A 21,190-nucleotide genomic window follows, 5' to 3' on the forward strand; every position below is an offset into this window, starting at 1 on the left:
CAAAGGGTGCATTCAATGTGGTTTCTAGACTGAAATTTTGTTGGGGACAAGCTAATGTGCTTTGGGGATTTCTAATTAATTATTTAAGAAAAAAAAGCGTCTGATATTTGGCACATTATGGCAGCAGAAAATTTGAAGTTTGTTTTTAAAGTGCTAAGATTTTTTTTTTTAAACATGTCATAAAGTATCTGCAATTAATTAGCCTTACCCTGCACAATGAGCTACCTAGAAGTTATCTAAGCACAAATGGTTAGTCAATCTTTATGAATTTCGAAATGATAGATTTCCTAAGCTGACATATTTTATTACTCATTATCGCTGATAAAACTTTTTTTCTATTTTGTGCTAAGGCAATGAAACTTGGAATATAGTCAAATAGGAAAAAGAGAAGCCATTCTTGAAATTTTTTTTTAAATTGGTGCAACAGAGTGCAATTGACCCTTTAGTCCTGCATGCCCCCTTAAGAAATTTGCGTCGTTCAGACGTTCTGTTTCATTGATGTTACTGTTAACTAAAAAGTAACTAAATATGCTTGTTACAAAATATCACTAACCCAAAATACAGGCACGTGTAGAACAATGAAAGTGTTAAGTTAGTCTTGCCAGTTCCACGTGAGAATCGGGATTAAGTGTTAAAATTATAAGGGCACTCCGAAAAGTTCTTGATGGCCGTATTACTTGGTAGCAGATTCATAGAGGTGGTATGTGTGTATTTAAGTCAAATTTAAACACTTTGCTTGGGCTCTATAGGCTACAAATACTTTTAAATAACTGCTCCTTACAACTGATTAGGGCGACCTCTCACTGCGAATTCTTAGCTGCCCTTCCCTTGCGGCTGTTAAATGGAAAATGTGAAGTCCGTTTTTCCGTTTTTTTTTTTTTTTTTTTTTTTTTTTTTTTTTTTTTTTTTTTTTTTTTCACGGCATTTCAGCTGACAAGGGAGAGGAGACATATTGTTTTTGACCACCAACATCTTTGGTACTAGTGAAACTAGCTGGAAAGCTTTTATATATAATCGTTTCTGCTTGGTTTCCAGCCTTATTATTGTTTTATATTCTTTTTAATATTGTGCCGATTTTCAGTAATTTTGGGTATTTTGTTAGCAAGGACAGTCTCTTTCTCTGCGGATTGCATTCTGAGCTTGAATTAAGAGCATCAAGATTTTTTCTTTTGTCCTTTATAAATAGTCGCTCTATAGATGCAGGTGACTGGGAATATTTGGTCGTTCGAAAAAGTCTGGTGACTGCTGTACATTATAGCCGTTGTGTTTTTATTGCATCCATCTTCTTCAGACAGCTTGGAGTCTTTTTTCAGAATGCACGTACCAACCAGTGCGACCAGTTTGAAAAATTATGCATGTTTCCAGCTTGCTTGCTAACAGGTCTTTGTGTGCATGTATACATTAAGATTAGTACTCTGTATTTTAATGCTTCCGGTATTTTTTTCTCCAGGACAACGAAGGCCTTATACCACGGATTTGCCAAGTAAGTATGCACTCTTCATCAAGGCTATTTATTTCATCAGCATAATTATCCTGACTTGAAGCAAGCCGTTCATGTACTATGCAATGTCAGTGCTCGTTAAAGAACCTTTGGCGCTCGAAGCTTCCGCAACCCTCCACTACGTATGGCTTCCGTGATAGCCCGAACTGCTTTGGCACATTAAACCCTAAAACTAAACTAAACAAACTGTACATGCCAAGATGTAAACTAATTAGAAAACAAGAAAAGGTGTGCTTGTCACGCATAACTATGGTATAATCGTTAACCGAGTCCTCAAGCTCTATTTTATTCATATCAGAGGGACCTCTACAATTGGCTTTCGGTATTCAGACTTGATGGATAGCAAGAATGGGTTCAGTTTATGTAAAGAATAAATTCAAGGGCTATTTATTAGTTAGGCTTCTTTTGGTTATTTGGTGCTTGCTTGACTTCAACACTATCGTTTATCTCCGAGAAATTCGCTTCTAAAAGTGGGGCTTATTTGTCCCCCGCCACTTTGGTTTATACCCTGAAGTATTAGAAGCGCTCTGTGCATATTGTTTCGAAATGAATCGCAGTCTAGTGTAGCCTGAACTATTTTGGCTATCTTGACATTGCCACAGTTGGCTTGGTCAACACTGGCGGCACCTGTATTTAGTTCATTTAACCATTCCTTGGTAGGAAAGCTCTATTTAGTCTCTTAATCATTAAAATATAGTACCTTATCAATGCAGGCTTGTCAATGCAGGCCCCCATCCCCCGTCTTCCAATGGGGAGACTCTTTTCATCAATATGTTGATGTAGATGGGACCAACGTGCCAGTTTGGAATAACAGTATTGCACTGTATTTGCAGCAGGCTTCTTTAAGTGTTGATATTTGCTTGTAAAGTGCAGTATGTGAAATTTGACAGGCTTGGTAAATTACTGCATCTCTTGATTTTATTGAACACGAAGCATATACAGCTCGTTCGGTTGAAAAGCCATCGGCAGCGTCAGAACCGCGTCTCGGAAATATTCGTGCGGAAAAATTCTGATTAGTAAACAGGCTTACTATGTCACAACCACGTGACCTTGCACAGGCATTTCAAACACCTCACTTTCAAAATGAAGCTATATAACAAATTGGGGAAAAGGTCCAAATGAAGCCAAAATTGGCGAGGATGTTCCTCTAATTGAGGTATTTCAGAAATCGGAAATAATTCAATGAAATAAATTTTGTGCCACTCGGGTTCAAACCCAGGTCCTCTGCATGCCAGATGGGCATGCAACACATAGGCCACAAAATGTTGTTGGTACCGAGCATGTTAGAAGGGCACCCGGGGAACGCGTAGTTGTGCTTATGACTTACTAATGAGTGTTTGTTTGGGATATGTGCTGATAATTGAATTAAAAAGTTAAAAATGAAAAATAAAATTAAGTAAACATTTTTGTTTATTAATAAAACAAGATAAAATTAACTTTTGAAGGATTTTTAATTCATTTTATTTTTCATTCGATAAGGAAGTTTGCTAAATTTATACTCTGTATTTTTAATTTTAATTATTTGAAATTTTTATAAACATTTAAAAACTCTTTTCTAAATATATATATAATTATAATTTTTATTATAAACTTAATTATTTGAGATGATACAGTATTAATTTTTAAAATTGATTTAAGCAAGAAAAGGTTTCTTTAATTCACTCAATGAAACCGCAGCATTAAAGGTGCTTTGCGTCTTCTCTTTTGGTGAAGCTTAATCATCTCACAAATTTTTTTATCTCTTTCTAGGCAATGTACACTAGAATGAAGTTAGGTCAAAACTCTGGCACCACATTTCGCACCGAAGTTAGGTGAGAGTCCAGAATTTTTTTTATTTACTTTCTAAGTGGTTCAGCTCTAGAAGACCAGGACTCTGTATGTGTTAGAAAAAGTTTGTTTTTTAATGTTAGTTGAACACGCTTCTGCTTCGTAACCTTTAATAAGGCTAACTAATCTAACTGGTTTAAGAAACAAACTTCCAGTTCATACCAGTTGGTCCCCAGTTGTATAACAATAGATCGTCAGCTGGAATTCAACTAGGATCAATTGGGAATTTGTTCCTTAAACCAGTTAGACCAGTTGATTTTCTCCATTAATTAATGGCAAACATCCTACTAAATGGAGCATTAAAGTACCTAGCGAAGGCTAAATGATGTAAAAACTGTATCACTTGGCAAAGATGAAATGATGTTGAAATTACTACTTGACTTCTTTCTCTGCCTAATGAAATCAGTTATGGTAGTTTTTCTGTGTGAACGATCATAGCTTTGAAAATTACTTATCAGGTATGATTCTAAATTATGCATTAAATATATATAATTAGACTCAAAAGTTATAATGCATGCATCTATATATTAATTATGAGCTATATGGCAAATATAATTTGTGTGCTTTTTCTTCTAGTTATCTAGAAATATACAATGAGAAGGTCAAAGATCTGCTGAAGCGTGAGAGCACACAGCACAATCTCAGGGTCAGAGAGCATCCAAAGTTGGGGCCTTATGTGCAAGGTGAGACACTTAGTAGTTTCTTTGAGTAGCTAGCGTCATAATCTAGTTGACAGTGAGTTGGTTCATCATGATGTGACATGGTGGTTGCATTAAAAGATTATAGACCTTTTCACGACCCTGGGAGACACCGGTTTGACTGGGCTGTGAAGCAGGCGTTGGGGGAGAATCCGCAGCTTTTTCCTGTGTTACGAGCACAGCAAAGTCTCCAATATGGCAGCCCCCTTTGGCCAATTTTGAAAAGGTCTATAGATGACAAATTTTGGTGGCATTTCTCTTCATGTTAATGATGCCAGAGACATTCACATACATCAATCACCACACAAGTTTTAATTGAATTTTCTTTTCTCTCTAGTTTCGGTTACAGCAGACAAGATATAGTTGTGCCGCCACAACCAAGTCTAGGTCACGCACGGCATGAAAAAAGAGCGATGTCATTGCTGACTGTTCACATGTTGTGATTCCTGTTCCTGAGGCAGGCAGGCTTAGGCACAGGAATGATTACATTGCCATTGTCTTTCACCCCTCACGTGACCTAGACGACTTTGATGTCACAGCCATCGCTCGGCTGTTGAAACCGGAACAGGTGATAAAAGAAATTCTATTATAAATTATTGAATGGCCATAGACGAATATCGCATGGTGATTCGTGTGCAATAATGGCTTATGCATCATTACAAAGGGTAAAATATTAATCCAAAAATTTATTGTCACTGACTTTAAATAAGTAGTCGTTATACAATAAGAGAGTAATTACTCATTGTTGTTAACCCTAATTGAGCTATTGGTAGTGAAATGAGCAATTAAGAGTCACTCTAAGAGAGATTACATCATTTGTTTGTTCCCTTGTTTCAATTAAATCTAAAGTGGAATAATTGAAATTATTTAGGTCTCCTCACAAATGAATGAGAAACTTTTCATCAATATCCTTGCTGTACATGGAACTTGATGGCTTGTGAGAGAAACCATCGGGGGAAGTTTTGGCATCTAAAGCAGAGGTGGTATCAGCCGGACGTAGCTTTTGAAGTGGAATGGCCAAGGTGCCTTTTTGCGGAGACATCTCTTGACTAGCGAGATATGCCACAAACAGTGGTCACATTTCACTTACGCCAGTCCATAGAAGTCCCCGAGGTGAGCCGTTTTTTCAAGTGCCACTCGTAAAGAGTTGGGACTTGAAGAGTCTTGAAAAGATTGATCAGAAAGCCGCCTTCGATGCCACACAAGTGCTTTGATGTCAGTCTTATCTAGACAGCATTTTAAGCAGGCTGTCATTGCTTAATGCTGCCACGTGGTATGCTCTCAGCGATGAGGACTTAACGTCTGCGAATATGAGCGATATCACCGCCTCTGATATTTATCATATTGCCGTGTCTCCACTTCTACCATAGCTCAAGGCCTGTAGACTAGTTTGGCTTCTCGGCCAAAGCACCGAGGATTTATTGTCTTTGTTTTGTTTTGTGTTCCTGTCTTATCATTGCCTACTAGTCTTATCTCTACGCCTTGACCATTGTTTGAGCAAGAGTTTATTTTTAGTCATGCTTTGCTCGTCAACGTGTGCTCGTCACGTAAGGTGGTGAAAAATATTATTAAAACTGAATCCTTTCTACGAGACAGCGCATTGTGCCCGTGTGGTGATCTAATGGAACCTACTTCTTTGCCAGTGTCTGTCAATCCATAGAAGAAAACCAGGAAAATCTTTTACGATTGACAGAGTTACGTAATGCTGCCCCACTATGCTGTCTATCTGCTGTTTTATGGTACAGTCAAAACTCGATTTAACGAAACCCGATTTAACGAAAATCTCGATTTAACGAAGGTATCCTAATTCCCCCTCAGACGCCCATAGGGTTCAATGCTTTGACTAACCCGAAATAACGAAACCGATTTCGTGATCTGTCCCGATTTAACGAACCTTTTTTCGAGAAATAAAGGTGAAAAAGTGTTAATTTTTGGTCTATTTTGTAGACAGCACCCCAACCTACGAGATATCGGTGTGGCCGTTGCTCACAAAGCGCACGCAGGCAAAGATCACCGACTTCTTTGGCGGAAAATAAATTTGTAGTCCCCTCGGGCCTTTCTTGTCGAGTAAGAATCTTTGTTGTTTCTTTTCATACGCGCTAGCGGCGCCGGTCGTGGTGTTGGCGCTACCCACTCGAAAGTAGCTCGGGGGGTCATGACGATGACTATACGGACCCCCAAAGATTGCGCTAGTTGTATGATTACCAACTTTGGCGCCAATTTGTCATTAGCTGTGTGGCTTGCCATCCCGTCGGCGGTATTTAGGGAAGATTGTTGCGCCGCTGGCCGAACCGTCCTTTGGGTCGGTGCTACCGGCGTGAATTCGTCACGCGCGAGTGCGACGAAAAGTGAAAATGGTACGTGCTAACCGATACGACCGCTATAAGCTGGTACGGTTTATGCGGATGCAAAATGCATTATGTTCAATGGGTGCTCAGTCGGGGACTTGACTTTACTACTTTTAAAACGAAAGTACTGTTTAAGTGGGTACATTTTAACGAGGTTTTACTGTAATCGAATGTACTGAATTATGTGCCCAAGAAATGCCTCATTCAATTTACCAAAGTTCTCGATTTAACGAAATAATTCACGGCTCCCCTCAACTTCGTTAAATCGAGTTTTAACTGTATAGCTAATTGGGTTTTAATCTTTTTATTCTGGGGTAACCCAGAACGTTTTCAAAAGGTGCTGAAAAAACCAATGTCATGGTTGTCATTTCTTTTTATTGCATACAAGAAAAAAGAAGTACGCACAGAGATGCACGCACGGCATTTCGAAAAAATATCTGTATTTGATTAATATAGTGATCGGTTAAGACTGCGAAACAGCTGGTTATAAACAATTGCTATGTGGTTAGTCTCAGAGTAAGTGGGTTAAAGGAAAGATGGATGAAGGGGCTCAGACTGCTCAAAAAAGCACTCTCGAGAAGCATGATGGTTCTGAAGAACCTCTTTTTAGAATCACTGATGTGATTCGATGACGATGATTGTTCGATGATTTGATGATGACTGATGCTAAATCAGAATCATTGAATGAGTGAAATAAAGCTTCATTATATCCACTGCGACGTTACCGTCACTCTGTTTCCCGCTAGGTAGTAAAATGTTCTTGAGAGCCGTCATTCCTACTGTGTAGATTTTTGTAATGCCCAAGCAGTGTTTTGGAGAATTCTGCAGCTCCTGATAGAGCCAGCGAACGCGCGCTCGACTGAGCCATCATTATTTTGTGTCTGCTGTTTCCCAGACCTGTCGCGTCACCTCGTCATGGACTACTCGGACGTGGAGGAGCTCATGGCACGCGGAAACTCGCACAGGTGGGGCCTGTCTCGCGGCCTAATTAATTCTGGCCTCTGCTGTCACTGGGACCTCGCTTTATTCTTTCTGCTTTTTTTTTTTCTTTTTTCGTCCAGGACAACAGCCTGTACTGCCATGAATGATGTCAGCAGCCGGTCGCACGCAATTTTCACCTTGAATTTTACTCAGGTGAGGCCTACCTCGGTTCTTTTTTTTTCTTTCAGGGTGGCCAGCACATCATAGGCAGGTGCGAAATTTTGCTATAGCAAGAAAGTAATGATTCTGTCACAGCATGTGTGACTACAATCGCGTACTGGCTTGTTGCTATGCCTAGTATACTAAATCCCGTTCAATTTTCTGTTCAACAGAAACGCCGCGGTTTAGCCTTGGTGTTTCTTTTGTAAAATTTATTTATACTGTGCAAATATTTCAGCATTGTGTTATGTCTTCACTAGAGGAATAATGTAGGGTGCCTAGGATGGGTAACTTTTTAATGAGTAGTACATACCGCGTGAGACAGGTGTACACTGCTCTTTCGTAATAAAATTCATTTCGGTAATTTTCTGCTGATTGGTACTGAGCTGTTTGTCGTGGTTAGTGTACACGTTGGTTCTGCGATATTGACTACTCGCACATGTCAGATCTTGTACTGATTTACACATTCTTGCGTGTTGCTTTATTCTTAACCGTTGTGTATTGTTTGCATTGCTGAAGGCTGTGTCTGGCTACATTCTGTGGCTTTTTTTTTTTCTTGGTGCCCTCCTTGATGAAATTTAATCTAAATTTAAGTTGAGTTACAAATTGGCAGGTTTGTTTTTTATCCAGGGCATTTTTTTGTTTTTTTTTTTTTCGTGACCATTTCTATTACTGAATTCTTTACCATTTTATTAGGTTCGGAGTATTCACACATTTGCTTGTACAGTTTTGTTTGGTCACGTGGGAGTTGCATGAAAACATTCCACCAAATTACGATTTGTGAATGCATCTCTTTGCATATTTAAAGATTGCAGCTGAATGGTCTGAAACTCCCCTTTTTTTTTTTTCCTTTTTTTTTTTTTCTTTTTTTTCAGGCAAAATTTATTCGCGACCTCCCCAGTGAAACTGTGAGCAAGGTCAACCTGGTCGACCTTGCAGGCAGGTGAGTATCAATAATGTCACCTTTGTCGTCCAGACTGTGAGCTTTTTCCGGTAAAATGGTCACTGTTTCCTACCTCTTCCAGCGAACGAGCAGATTCCACGAAGGCAACTGGCCAGCGTCTCAAAGAAGGCGGCCACATCAACAAGTCGTTAGTCACCCTGGGCACAGTGATATCGGCACTCGGTCAGTAGTTATGGTTAACTAAACCATCTGTGCAATGTATCGCAGTTTTTGTATGCCTCTGGTGAGCTCTACCCCAGCTGAGTCGTCACATTTACTGTTACACTGTTAAAAGTGATACCGAGACTGTGAGAAAAAAAGATTGTATAACTTGCTGGACAATGCAAGTTAACTAGTTATGGCGATCCATGTTTACTAATGCCTCGTGAGTCATTCTAAGGGGAAAACAGTTGCAGTGAAAAAAAGTTGGAGTTCGTTCTTCTTCAATTGAGTTTGTTTATGTATTGTTCCGCCAGTTCACAGCGTAGACGTTTATGGCAGATTTCATCCGATTCCTCTTTAACCGGACTTTTATCTGCAGCGGAGCTGTCAACCAGCCATAGCAAGAAACGAGTGTTCATTCCTTACCGGGACTCTGTCCTAACATGGCTGCTGAGAGACAGCCTTGGAGGGAACTCCAAAACCATCATGATTGCCAGTGAGTGTCTCTGATCTCAGGACGCATGTTTGCCAAGACGGGCATGGTGTTGTCATCGAAATAGACTGCATTAAGACGTTGCGATCTTTCTGTCTAACATTGGTTGGTCCCCCATATGAAACACTCTGGTTTATTTTCTCTGTTTATCGAAAACAGGATTGAGTTTCTCCGCTATATGATAAAGCAAATTTGCCCACCCTTCAGTTAAGGCAAAAGCATAAGCATTTAATTCTTTTCTATTCGATCATAAGTAATCTAGTCATGATTGACAAGCAACAGTACATAAAGCAGTCCATTTGCCGAATGACGCGCAATAAGAGTACAAAAGATGTAGAAGAACAAAGACTGCATGAAATATTCCTTTAAACAGCACGAAATTGGAATAAACTGTCCAGCAATATGGTTCATTCATCGAACATGTTATGGGAATCCTTTTCTCCTTTTTTTTTTTTTTTTTGTATGATTTACTGCACTATGTTCCTGCTGTGTGTGTGTGCGTGTCTGTGTACACTTTTTCCAAGTTATGTGCATAAAAATAGCCTTTTTACATATGTACTTAGTATTACGGCGGTCTTTTTGCCTTCTTGGTTGATAAGCAGCGCAGGGAAAAGAAGTTTGTGTGTTAGCAAAACATTTCCAAGTGAGCAGGTGAAATTTATAAGATTGCATTAGACATAAGTAACACGTGCATAAGTGAGATTGGTAGCTAGGCGAGACTAATTACTTGAAATGATTCCATTTGAGGAGCAGGAATTGCCTTTTGTGTGTTTCTAAATGGTTGATGAAGCATTTGACTTTTTTAAACTGGGGAAGTTTGCGCAGATTTCACGGGATGGTTAGCTTCAGAATAGCCAAAACATTCTGGGCTGCTTTACAGCTGAAAGCCTGGCCTTTAGACAGTGCCCTTCAAGTTGCTCGTGTTGTTTGCGCCCAACCTTTACTCACGAGCGAACCTTTATCTTTGCGCAGCCATTTCACCCGCAGAATGCAACTACGGAGAAACGTTGAGCACTCTTCGCTACGCGAACCGAGCCAAGAACATCATCAACAAGCCCACCATCAACGAGGTCAGTTTGCATGAATGTGACCATGACGACTTGTGACTAAGTTAGTAAACCATGAGGAAGATGTTTCGAAGCGGTGGAAGAAAGAATTTGAAGCTCAGATTGTTCTTTGAACTTAGTTGGCATTGTTTGAAGGCAGCAAAAGGTGCTTGTTGGCAATTTTTACTGACTGATGTTGCATTGCTTTTCAGGACCCGAATGTCAAGCTCATCAAGGAGCTCCGAGAAGAGATCGCCAGGTTACGGTCAAGGGTAGGAGGTGATGATGTAAGTATGTACCGAGCTCTCCACAATTTTAGTTATTTGTTCATGTACCTACATTGCACCCTGAGGATGTGGGAAAGGGGTAACAGTATGCACAGGCTGGACAATAGTGGAAACGCCAAGGCAGGATTGACAAGGCAAGGTAAATTGTGAGAGAAAAGGAGGCAGAGACAGAAAAGAAATGGAGACTATAGCACCGCCTATAAGCTGTGAACAGGGAGGTAAGCAGACCTAACACTGATTTTTCGCCAGCAGAATGCTAGGCACATAAAAAGAAGAAAAAAGAAAAATACATAAATGCAACAAACCAAAACAATACAATTTCACAATTGGAACCCGTAAGTACTGCATCGGCAGAACTAGAGAAGTGTCGTCGGCAGCTGAAACATGTACTGGTAGTGTGTTCTACAGTATAGTTGTATGTGATAAAAAAAATGAGTCAGAATTGCTCCCAATTTCTTTTTATTTTTCCTTTTTCTTTTTAGAGCAGTACGCAAGTCATGGAGAAGCTACAGGAGAATGAAGCCAGAGTAAGCCCTGATTTTATCCTCACTGATGTAAATCCAAACAGATAAGGCAGCTTTAAAAGTATGAAAAAAAAAAAAGTTTCTTGTCACTTACTTTTGTATGTTTTGTTTTGAATTTTTCAGGTGAAGTTTTTAACCGAGGAGTGGACAGAGAAGTGGAAAGAAACACACAAAATCCTAAAGGTATGCCAATATTACATTGCGACTGTTTAGGCACCTTATCTTTTAGAGACATAGAGTGATCAAATTTCACATTTAGAATTCAACATTTACATGGCTCGAAAAAAAAAAAAAGGATCTGAACTTGCATTAGAAATGTGGGGAAGTTTACATCAGTGATGTGCGTAAATGCGAAATGCTTATATGTCACGCAGTGCATCAAATGTGATGCACTACATCTGACTGTTAAACATATTTAAAACATCATAAGCATATTTTTTGTCACGTTGCACACTTGTATTGCCGATAGCTTCTGTCATAATGAATGTCACCCAAGACTGCTGTCATCAGTTATATGTGCTGAATTATGTAGAAGGCTATGTTTATCTCAATTACAAATGCCCTAGTGTGATACACGTTCCTCATAAAACAAATGCATCTGATATCCGCACGAAGAGCGATGAACATTGTCTAGAGGCTCAGCCTTATCTTCGTTGTTCAAAACAGTCTATGCAATCATCTTATATGCTTCTGAGTTATGTCGCATGCATATGAAAACATTTTGTGCCTGCATAGGGGCTTGAGGACTAAATCGATTTTCGTTTTCTGATAACCTGGGTCATTACTTGTTTCAGGAGCAAAAGACCCTAGGCTTGCGGATGTCCGGGCAAGGTGTCGTCTTAGACTCTGAACGGCCCCACCTGATTGGACTTGGAGATGACATTCTGAGCACAGGCGTTGTCCTTTACCACTTAAAGGTATGAGCGCTACTCGCGATAAACTTGCAGAAGCATTCTGAAAGACACTGGTGCCTTTGTCTTGTTCAGTGTTGCTAACATAACATTCTAATTTTGCCATGTTTGTTTCTCTGATTATCTTGTGATCAGGATGGGAAAACCCTCATTGGCACGGAAAATGCAACGACGAAGCAGGATATTGGTATGTATCGATTTTAATTCGGTAAACACCTGTATACTATTAAACTAAAACGGTTGGTTTAATCATTGTTACCAGCGGTTAAGGCAGTGTTGCAACGCTGAGCCTAGATTTAATATCGAAACAAATGGGGTCCATACTTCAAACAGCGCATATCACTGCGCAGAAAGAACGTCAAGTCCGCACGTGATGAAATTCATCGCAGTGTGTAACGTGGCGAGTTCTTAACTATTACTGTTCTGTCTGTGACCTATCAGGTAAGCAAGGAATTGCTGTTAAGAGATTGAAATCTTGTGTTTATTAGTAACACGAAAGACAGCATGAAAAATTTCATCTTGCCAAAGCATTCCTTCTCACAAAAAAAAAAAGTGTGTTCCTTTTTTTTTTTTTTTTTCCACTTGAGGTTCTTTTTCTTTTTTTTTTTTTTCTAATTTGGACGAGGTGTGTGTGCATTTTTTAAGTACACATCTCTGGATGTTGTGACTGGCTATAATCGAGGTGCTCTCCTGTCTCATTAATTGCTTGCTTTAATGTCAAAACACTGATAGTCGAGAGTTGTGTTCAGACCTTCTTTTGACTGAGCACATTAAGTTGCACATTCTTATTTCGATTGTATGTATATGAGGCCTGAATTACCGGCTGAGTATAAACTGAATCCTCGGAAATGTGAACAGTTTGTTATATCGTTCAAACACTGCCTCAGTTCTCTCCGGACTTGGGATTCAAGACGAGCACTGTTCCATTGAGCTCGTGGATGGGGGGGCTACCCTGTACCCGAACCCAAACTCCGACTGCTGTATCAACACTATGCCCGTAGACAAGCCTACTAGGCTCACCCAAGGTTTGTTGCTGATTTTGTTTACACTTTCTGAGGTCTCTGATGGCGAATTCCAGGGAAATAAATTTTTTCCCACTTCTTGGGTCACAGCGTAGGGTTGTGCTAACAAAATGCAGAACAGATGACACAAGATTACAGGTGTGAACTTTAAACTAAAATTTATTTTTAACAGCTGTGTTATAAGTTACTTATTTAGATACAAATTCAGAATGCAATGAGGATGTGGAAAAACAAGACAACAAAGCAAAGGACAGCTTAGCAAGCATCTGACAGGCATCGCATCTTCCTGCCTTGCTGTGCAGATAAATCGTTTCTTGATCACTGATAAAGGTGATTATGTTAGTGCCCCTTGATAGTGTTAGCTGAAGAAAAAAAAAATATTTTACCCGGCCATGGTTTCTCAGTGGTTAGGGCACTCAACTGCGAATGCAGAGTACACGAGTTCGGTCTTGGCCGCAGCAGCCGCATTTTGATGGCTTCAAAACGCAAGGTGTCTGTGTACCGGTTGAAATTTCCTGAGCCCTCTACTACACCGTCCTTCATGGCTGATGTTGCTTTGGAGCGTTGAGCTCTGTATGTCAAGGTAGACCAGCTTGCTAAGGGAAGTTTGCATAAACAGCTTCCTACCGGTATTTGTGACAGAGGAGCAGATTTAATTTTAGGCTTATTATGTGTCTTTGCATCAGATTTTATGAAGGATTTTCACCGGTTGTATGTGTGTGTCTGTGCACTTGAGTTTATGTAAGTAGCTGGTCGTGTCTGGCTTTCTCTTTTCATCCTTTATTTTTTTGTTTTGTTTTGCTATTGTCTTGGACCTCAGAGTTTAATTATGCCTCTATATCCTCTTAAATGTAAATGGGCATCGCAAGTGCTTGTCTTGATTGAACTGCAGACGCCTGATAATTTCGATGCTGATAGGGAGCAATACCTGGCAAACTAATCTTATTAATTTGTGGCTTAAGTGTCACCTCATGTTGCTGCAATTCTCGTTAATTAATCGTTGACTCTTCAGGAGACGTGATGTTGCTGAGCTGCAGTTAAATGCTGGGATTTGTGTGTGTGTGTGTGCGTGTGTGTGTGTGTGTGTGTGTGTGTGTGTGTGTGTGTTTTGTTTGTTGTTTTTTTTTTTTGTTTTTTTTTTTAAGTAAGCTGTGTTCTATGTTGTGCTTTTGCGCGTGCTTTTCCAGGCTGTGTGGTTTTGCTGGGATCGACGAATGTGTTCCGTTACAACGACCCCGCAGAGGTGCACAAGCTGAGAAAGGAGAAGGAGAGACGGGTGAGAGGCACGAACAGTGTGTATGCTGTAGAACAGACCCCCCCCCTTCCTCAGTGCTAGGCCGACTTCACTCCAGCATTTTGCGGCAGAACAGTTGATGATTTTTAGAAAACAGACTGCGTAAATGTAGTATCTTGTTTAAGTGATGGAACACATGAAATTGGACATTTCACAGTAGTTCCTTGACATGTGCACCTGTCAATCACAGGTATGCGTCGTCAGTTTTGTGTCACAAAAAATCAGGGATGCCTTTTTTTTTTTTTATGGCGAGGTGAAACATGAGAAGCTAACTTGACGAATTAGTATAGGTGTTCATTTTCTTATCCTGCTACTTTTCAAAGAGGAAATTTTCAGCTTTTCTGTTTAAACTTTGCATCAAGGCAAAAGTCCAAGAAGCCTGCTCCAGTGTAATTCTTTAAAGCCTTTCTCTTGGTGGAAACACAAATCAAAATATACAAGGGTATTGGAGAATACGCAGCCCGCTAGCCAACGTTTTGACAAGAGGACTTGGTCTCTTCAGAGCCCTGATGAAGGCAAGTCTTCTTGTTCGAAATGTCGACTAGTGAACTGAGGCTTCCCCCTTGCCCCATGTATCTTGTTCTGTGTTATCAAGAAAACCATCTTTCTGCTTTCTTTTTGTCATCACTGTCATGATGACAAGCTAACACCGATCTGTTGAAAGCATGCAGAAATGGTCTACAGGCTTGCATGCAGGTAGAACAGATGATGCCTTACAGCCAACATTCATTGTAATCACCACATAGAGCACTGCATCCCACTTCTACAGGGAGCATTGGGAGAGAGTATTTTGCAGATTTGGCATGACAAGGTAGACTGACAACCTACTTTTCTTATTTCATAGCTTTTTTTTTTTGTCCAATGTTATGCAGGACACAGCATTGCCATTAATAAGTTCTACCTTGTGTTCATCTCTCCATTTTTATTCTTGAGTGAAGTGCAGCCTCGGGAACTGGTAGCTGACTTGCACCTCTTGAATTTTTGTAATAGATCTTCTGCGGATGCATTCTCAAACTCTGCGTGCATATCAGTTTAATCTTATCTCTCCCCGCCTAATCATTGGTGCCATTTTATATGCCAAACCTTCGCTTCAGACATATCTCTTCATTTATTGGCTTATTTACATGAAGACGGAGTCATGCATGTAACGTGCATTTCCATTTATCTCTGTAATCTCTGTCCCCAGCACTGCATGACACGTGCTTCAGTGCCATTGTTCTGAATAGGGCTTTTTTTTTTTTTTTACTGAGCAACATGGCCTTTCCAATGCCTCTGCATGCAAGTGTGAGACATTCGATTCGTGTGGTTGTCGGGGGACCTGAATTTGCATTGGGTGCCAGGATGCCGAGCTGCTTGACTGTGAGTCAAGTGAGTGAAGTGTCATTTGTCAAGGTTTAGGCAGCATGTAAATTGCAAGCAGATAAGTTACTGTGAGGCACACTTTCAGATCTTGAACGGACAGTCTATTGACTTTTTATCGACTTTTTCTCTCGTTTTTCGGAAAGATAGAAAGCTTTTTGTTTTAATGAATGATACCCTGCTGTGGCATTTGGAAATACAGCTGAACAATTTAAATGGCTCCGCATCATTAGCTCAGCGGTCAGGGAGCTTTACTGCTGATTCTAAAGACGTGGGGATGATCTCGGCCACGACGGCTGCTTTTCGATGGAAGCGGAAAGCAAGACGCCTGTGTCCCGTGCAGTGTCACTGATCATAAGGAGCCCCATGGGGTTGAAATGATCAGCAGCCCTCCACTATGACATCCTTCATAGCTTGAGTCACTTTGGGATGTTAAACCCTGTATTTAAACCAAACCAATGGTGGACAGTGGCTTGCAAACGCTCACATTGAGGATGCGATATGTAGCCAGTATAGTGACTCTATTCAGTAACACTGGGGCGGTTTTAAAACTTTCTCCTCAGAATTTTCTTTGAAACGGTGCTCGGAACCATTAAGACAAAGCTGGTGATATCTATCACAGATACCTTTCATTGTTTTTGTCGTTAGCAGCACATCCAGTGATAATGCTGCTGCATGTACAGTGGCGATGTTATTGTGTGGTTTCCTTTCTGAAAGCGTTTTAATAGAGGATAAAGCAAGTTTAAGGTTGTACGGTAAACTAGCTGTAGTTTATTGAGAGAGAAAGGTAGGCTGCCTTAATTCGACATGAACAAAAATAGTTTTCTGTATGACGCTATGACATAGTTGTGAAATATAGTATATTCATTCAAGGTGCTTCGGTCATCTGCCGTGTTACCCACAACGAGAGAATGTAGCATGGCTTTGTCATCCGCTAAGACCTTACTTTTCTGGCTAGTTTGAAATATAACCTCTTGCCCAAAGCACGAGCTCTGCCCTTGTTATTGCCATCATGCTTTTAAATCTACCAAGATATGTCAGTATTTTTATAGTCGTCTCCGACAGTAGGCTACCCCTTTAAACCAACTGTAATCTCTCTGCCACACCCTTGGGGGGAAGGGGAGGAGAAGAATTGGGGTAAGCAGCCGATGTAACTGTATCACAGTATGTATCCTCTAAGCAATGCTTATATTTTGGGTTGGATAGTCCCAATGGCACCATTTTTTTAATAAGCTAACCCTTTGATTGTAGGCAACTTCATTTGGCTGGGGCATCTGTTTGTCTTTATAGGTTGCTTAGCAGCAACCTCTGTGTGTTGTTATATCTGCTTTGGCTGATCATTTATTGACTCTTTGTGACGGGTGAAGTATCTGCTTCTTTTTCTTTCTTGCAGTCACTAGTGAACCTGTCCCACTTGTCTTTTCTGAGCCGATCGGCGGGCGACATGTCCAAGTCTACGGAAAGCATCTGTGGGAATGGGTATGTCTCTCTCTCTCTCTCTCATTTTTTGAATGTGGCAGTAGATCGTCTGAGTGACAGTAGACCTTTTGAGGCCAGTTAACATTCTCTCATGAGTGTGCTGATTGCCTTGATTTACAGTTTGCTGTTGGAGCTGTTCACAATCATGAGTAAAAATGTTCCAGCTCGTTCCTTTTTTTGTAATCATGCTCACTGTATTACCAACCTCCACTCGTGTGTTGGTCCTTTACCCACCGTGATGGCTCATTGGACAAGACACTCGTCTACTGACTGGAATATGTGGGTTCAAACCTGGGATGGCTGCATTTCGATGGAGGTGAAACGCAAAAGTCATCAGTGTGCAGTGTAACGTTGGCACATTTTAAATATTTTTTGGGGGAAAGGCGTGGCTGCTACGGGGCTGGGACTGGCATGTCATTGCCGCTTGCGGCTGGGGCTAGCCTGCCACCATATTTTTGTCTGTTGTAGACCATCATTGCACCCACCACCGTTTCGATGGTGGAGGACAGCTGTTGCGACGAGCATCTTTCTCTCCCTCTTCTTTTTTTTTATCTCTGCACAAGGCAGTGGAGATGGCTTAGCTACAGAGCCAGTAGCAGGTCCATGCATTTTCATTTCCTTCTTCCTTCAGTCGCAACAACTTAAAGATCCCCAATCGGTCAATTACTCCGGCACCCTCCACTACTGCACCTTTTTCTCCCTTTCACTCCCACCTTTCTTCCTTCCCTTGTGATGCAGTGATCTTCACGAAGTGGAGATGTGTTACAGATACTGTGCCTTTCCTATGCTATAATCTTATTTATTTATTTATTTATTTATTTATTTATTTATTTATTTATTTATTTATTTATTTATTTACCTACTTATTTATAGTCCTTGCTGGTTGTTGTGCAGTGCTTCCAATTGCTCAGTCAATCAGAATGTGAACACCAAAAGATTTCGTAGGATGCAGCAAAGTACATTGTCCTTGGTCTTATTAACTCGGTTGCACCTTTTTGCCCAATGTTCAGGTTTGAGTCCCACGAAGATGGAGGTGAAAGGTTCATGGACTTGAGGTGAGGTAATCTCCAGCTCTCAAAGTTTATTATCCCCAGCAAACACAAATGGTTTCCTGGAACAGTGCTTTGTCATAAAATAAGCTGTATTAAGCGGCACGAGGTGAAGGATGTGTGTAGCGTACTGCTGCACGTACACCACTCTGGGATGTCAGAGGCGACATTCTTAAGTATCTATGAATGTTGTTTTCTGTGATTGTGGACTTTCTGTGATCGCTTTTACCTAAACATGGTCCAAAGTCTGTGTCATTGCAGCAAACTGCTGTTTGTGCACATAGCTGAGGGCACATTCTGTCACACGTGATGGTTCAAGCGACTTCTTTGGCATGCAGCAAGGCTGCATTCAGCTTAGAAATGGCTTAAGAACAGCAGTTATGCAGGTGTATCGCGCAGTGAGCAAGTTTTGTACTAGTCTTTACAAAAGACATTCTCGGCTCTCATCAAAGTAGGCATTCGGCTCATTGTAAAAATAAGAAAAGCTTGGAGAAGACGTTTCACTTCTTAAATGATATGGGCTTATTTATCAATTTCATATATGCCAGATTGGCATTGGCAGAAATTTGCCCATGAGTAAATATTTTGTGCTGCACTTTTCCTGGTGCCAGATCGGTTAATAGGGGTCTCTTAGCTGAGGGCAGAAAGTTGGGCTTGTTGGTAGGGATTCATAATGGATGCTAAAGAGCAAAAAGACGAGCACATTGAAGGAAGGCCACTCACAGCAAGCGCTCATCGTGTGTGGTCTTTCTTCAAAGTGCTCGTCTTTTTGCTCTTTAACATCCATTATGTCTCTTGGCAGTAATTCTGAATATCATTCATGCTAGACAGTAGCCCTTCAGATCTTGCATACCTTGTCGTGGTGACTTTCATATCACCTCGTCTTGTGGGTGAATCATTGTGTGTGTACAGCATGCGCAAGCTGCTCGAGAAGCAGTCGAGCAACCCCGAGGAGCAGCTCAATGGCGCCGTCATTGCCCCACTGAGCAAAGAGCAGGAAGCGGTCGAGGCTCAGCTCTCCCAAAAGCGGGAGGAGCTCAGGCAGCTGCAGGAGAAGACCGAGGAGCTCAAGAGAATGGCTGACGAGGTGAGGGGCACCCCATAGAACGCTCCACATTTTTTTTTGAAGTGGACTTTCACATAGCTATTCTCTCATAACTGTTTTTGCGTAGTTAATCTCTCATAGCTATTGTCGGATAGCTACTCTTGCATAGCTGTTCCCATATGGTTAGTCAGGTTATGCTTTTAATGCAAAGACATTTTTTGCCTCATGAGTGGCGTGACCACGAGCTGTGGACAGAATGCGGCACCATGAGCTGTCAGTCATTAATAAGAAAAAAAATTGTGTCCACGCCAGGACTCGAACCACCATCTTTCGATGGCCCAGCCGAGTTCGCTAACCATTACTCTACGTCGAGTTCCTCAAACATGTCTATAAGTCTCCTTGTCTAGCGTAAGGATGCTGGAGGACGTTGAAGGAAAGTAAAAGGAAGATGAGACTAATATTAAAGGTGAAGCATTAAGTAAAAAATAAACACCGATAAAAAAGTAATGTAAAAGTAAACTAGTACACATCGGAAAAAGTGACAAAATGCAACATGTGCTCATAACGGAACTAGGCCCGGAACTCTCAATAGTATTTTTGCTTGTAATGAGACTTAAACGTACCTCTGCAATATTTATACTCGGGGCCCGCTTCGGGCTTTTAGTTGCATGTACATGTTAAGTGATACTCATAGTTAAAACAAAATATTCGGTTTTCTTTATTGATTTTAACCATGGTTGTTTTACAGCTTTGGCACCACATACACATTATTAATGGGAGCCATCTACATCCAAGACTGTTGTTTAGAGCTGCATTTGAGCTCAGTGTGATTTTTAAAAAATGATAGTGTTATGTATCTGTGTAACCGTGTCTCTTTTCGGCCCTATTTCAAGCTGTTTTAGTTTAATGTTAGCGTAGAACTTTTATGGTTTCTGTGCTTAGTGATTGCAGCGAGTCGTGCGCTGGTCAGCAAAACATGATCTGTTCTTCTCTTCCTCGTCTAGGCCCACAGGAAAGCGGAAGAAGAGCAGACGAAGCTTGAAAAAGTCACCGAGGAATTGCGGAGACACTTGGAGAAGCAGGCCAGTGAAGAACAGGTGAGGCTTTTTATTTCAAGAGCATTTTAGCCATTTTCAAGATGTTTTATTGTTTGTCGGATTCGCTTGCCTTCGTCGTTGACAAGTTGTCTTTACTAAATCTGAAATCCTGTTGGCTGTACTTATTTAATAAGCAGGTTGTGCGTGAAGGCTGGGTAGTAATCGCTCCAGTCAGCATCGAGCTTATACCTATTCTTTCAAGATGCAGTGGAGCGGTAGTTATTGAAATCTGTGAAGGCATACATTGAATTCTCACTTCCTTCCTCTCTGATTTGCCTCTTTCCTGCAGGGCTCTGTACAGAGGATTGTGCAGCTCCAACAGGAACTGCGCTACCTGACAGCAAAGGAGAAGGAAGTTCGGGAGAACTTTGAGCAGCTCAAGAACAGGCTCCAACAGGTTGGCTGTCATTGGAATGGCATGCAATTCCTTTTTTTTTTTTTTTTTTATTGTTTTTCTTATCACATATATGTGCGCTTTTTTTTTTTTTTTTTTTTTTTTTTTTTTTTTTTTTTTTTTTTTTTTTTTTTTAAGGAGTATAGAATTGTTGCCCTTGGAGCAGACAGAATGAGGGTGCTTTTCTTCGGGAGAGGGTTAAGATGCCAACGTGTTTAGAAGCAACCTGCATCTAAATTTCCAGCATTAAACTAAATTTTTCAAGTTTTTACCATTGTTAGTTGGTCTCAAGTTTTTATACAGTAAAGCTGTGAAAATGAGTATCTTCTTAGTTGCCAAATCATACTCGGTGATACTATACGAATCAAATTATTATTGAAATAAAAAAAAAGCAATACAATCTCTGGGTACCATTACTGGGACTGAAACCCCCGACTCTGATAGATAAGGTGAATGGCGCATTTATTGTCGCACCTGCCTGCCTACAAAAAAAAAAAAAAAAAAAAAAAAAAAAAAAAAAAAACCAAGCTTTTATGAGCATTTTTGACAGCGTTTTTATAGTTTTTGCAAG

At 40.6% G+C, this 21,190-nt stretch overlaps 1 protein-coding gene across 2 annotated transcripts in view; it reads left to right on the plus strand.

Moving 5' to 3' along the window:
• Klp98A (kinesin-like protein 98A) overlaps positions 1-21,190 on the plus strand; it is a 50,099-nt gene that overhangs the window by 11,361 nt on the left and 17,548 nt on the right. For both annotated transcript variants that reach the window (XM_084585066.1, XM_084585067.1), the window contains 21 exons: positions 1,451-1,483; positions 3,251-3,312; positions 3,905-4,011; positions 7,270-7,339; positions 7,436-7,508; positions 8,390-8,457; positions 8,540-8,640; positions 8,999-9,115; positions 10,085-10,182; positions 10,371-10,445; positions 10,928-10,972; positions 11,093-11,152; positions 11,764-11,886; positions 12,016-12,067; positions 12,768-12,905; positions 14,090-14,178; positions 16,949-17,034; positions 18,045-18,089; positions 18,996-19,170; positions 20,133-20,225; positions 20,515-20,622. In XM_084585066.1, the coding sequence (XP_084441192.1) occupies positions 1,451-1,483; positions 3,251-3,312; positions 3,905-4,011; positions 7,270-7,339; positions 7,436-7,508; positions 8,390-8,457; positions 8,540-8,640; positions 8,999-9,115; positions 10,085-10,182; positions 10,371-10,445; positions 10,928-10,972; positions 11,093-11,152; positions 11,764-11,886; positions 12,016-12,067; positions 12,768-12,905; positions 14,090-14,178; positions 16,949-17,034; positions 18,045-18,089; positions 18,996-19,170; positions 20,133-20,225; positions 20,515-20,622 (1,818 nt within the window). The remainder of the gene's footprint in view (positions 1-1,450; positions 1,484-3,250; positions 3,313-3,904; positions 4,012-7,269; positions 7,340-7,435; positions 7,509-8,389; positions 8,458-8,539; positions 8,641-8,998; positions 9,116-10,084; positions 10,183-10,370; positions 10,446-10,927; positions 10,973-11,092; positions 11,153-11,763; positions 11,887-12,015; positions 12,068-12,767; positions 12,906-14,089; positions 14,179-16,948; positions 17,035-18,044; positions 18,090-18,995; positions 19,171-20,132; positions 20,226-20,514; positions 20,623-21,190) is intronic.

The sequence above is a fragment of the Amblyomma maculatum genome, chromosome 11, assembly GCF_055883805.1.
Source record: "Amblyomma maculatum isolate TAMU_Amacu chromosome 11, ASM5588380v1, whole genome shotgun sequence".
Classification (NCBI taxonomy): domain Eukaryota; kingdom Metazoa; phylum Arthropoda; class Arachnida; order Ixodida; family Ixodidae; genus Amblyomma; species Amblyomma maculatum.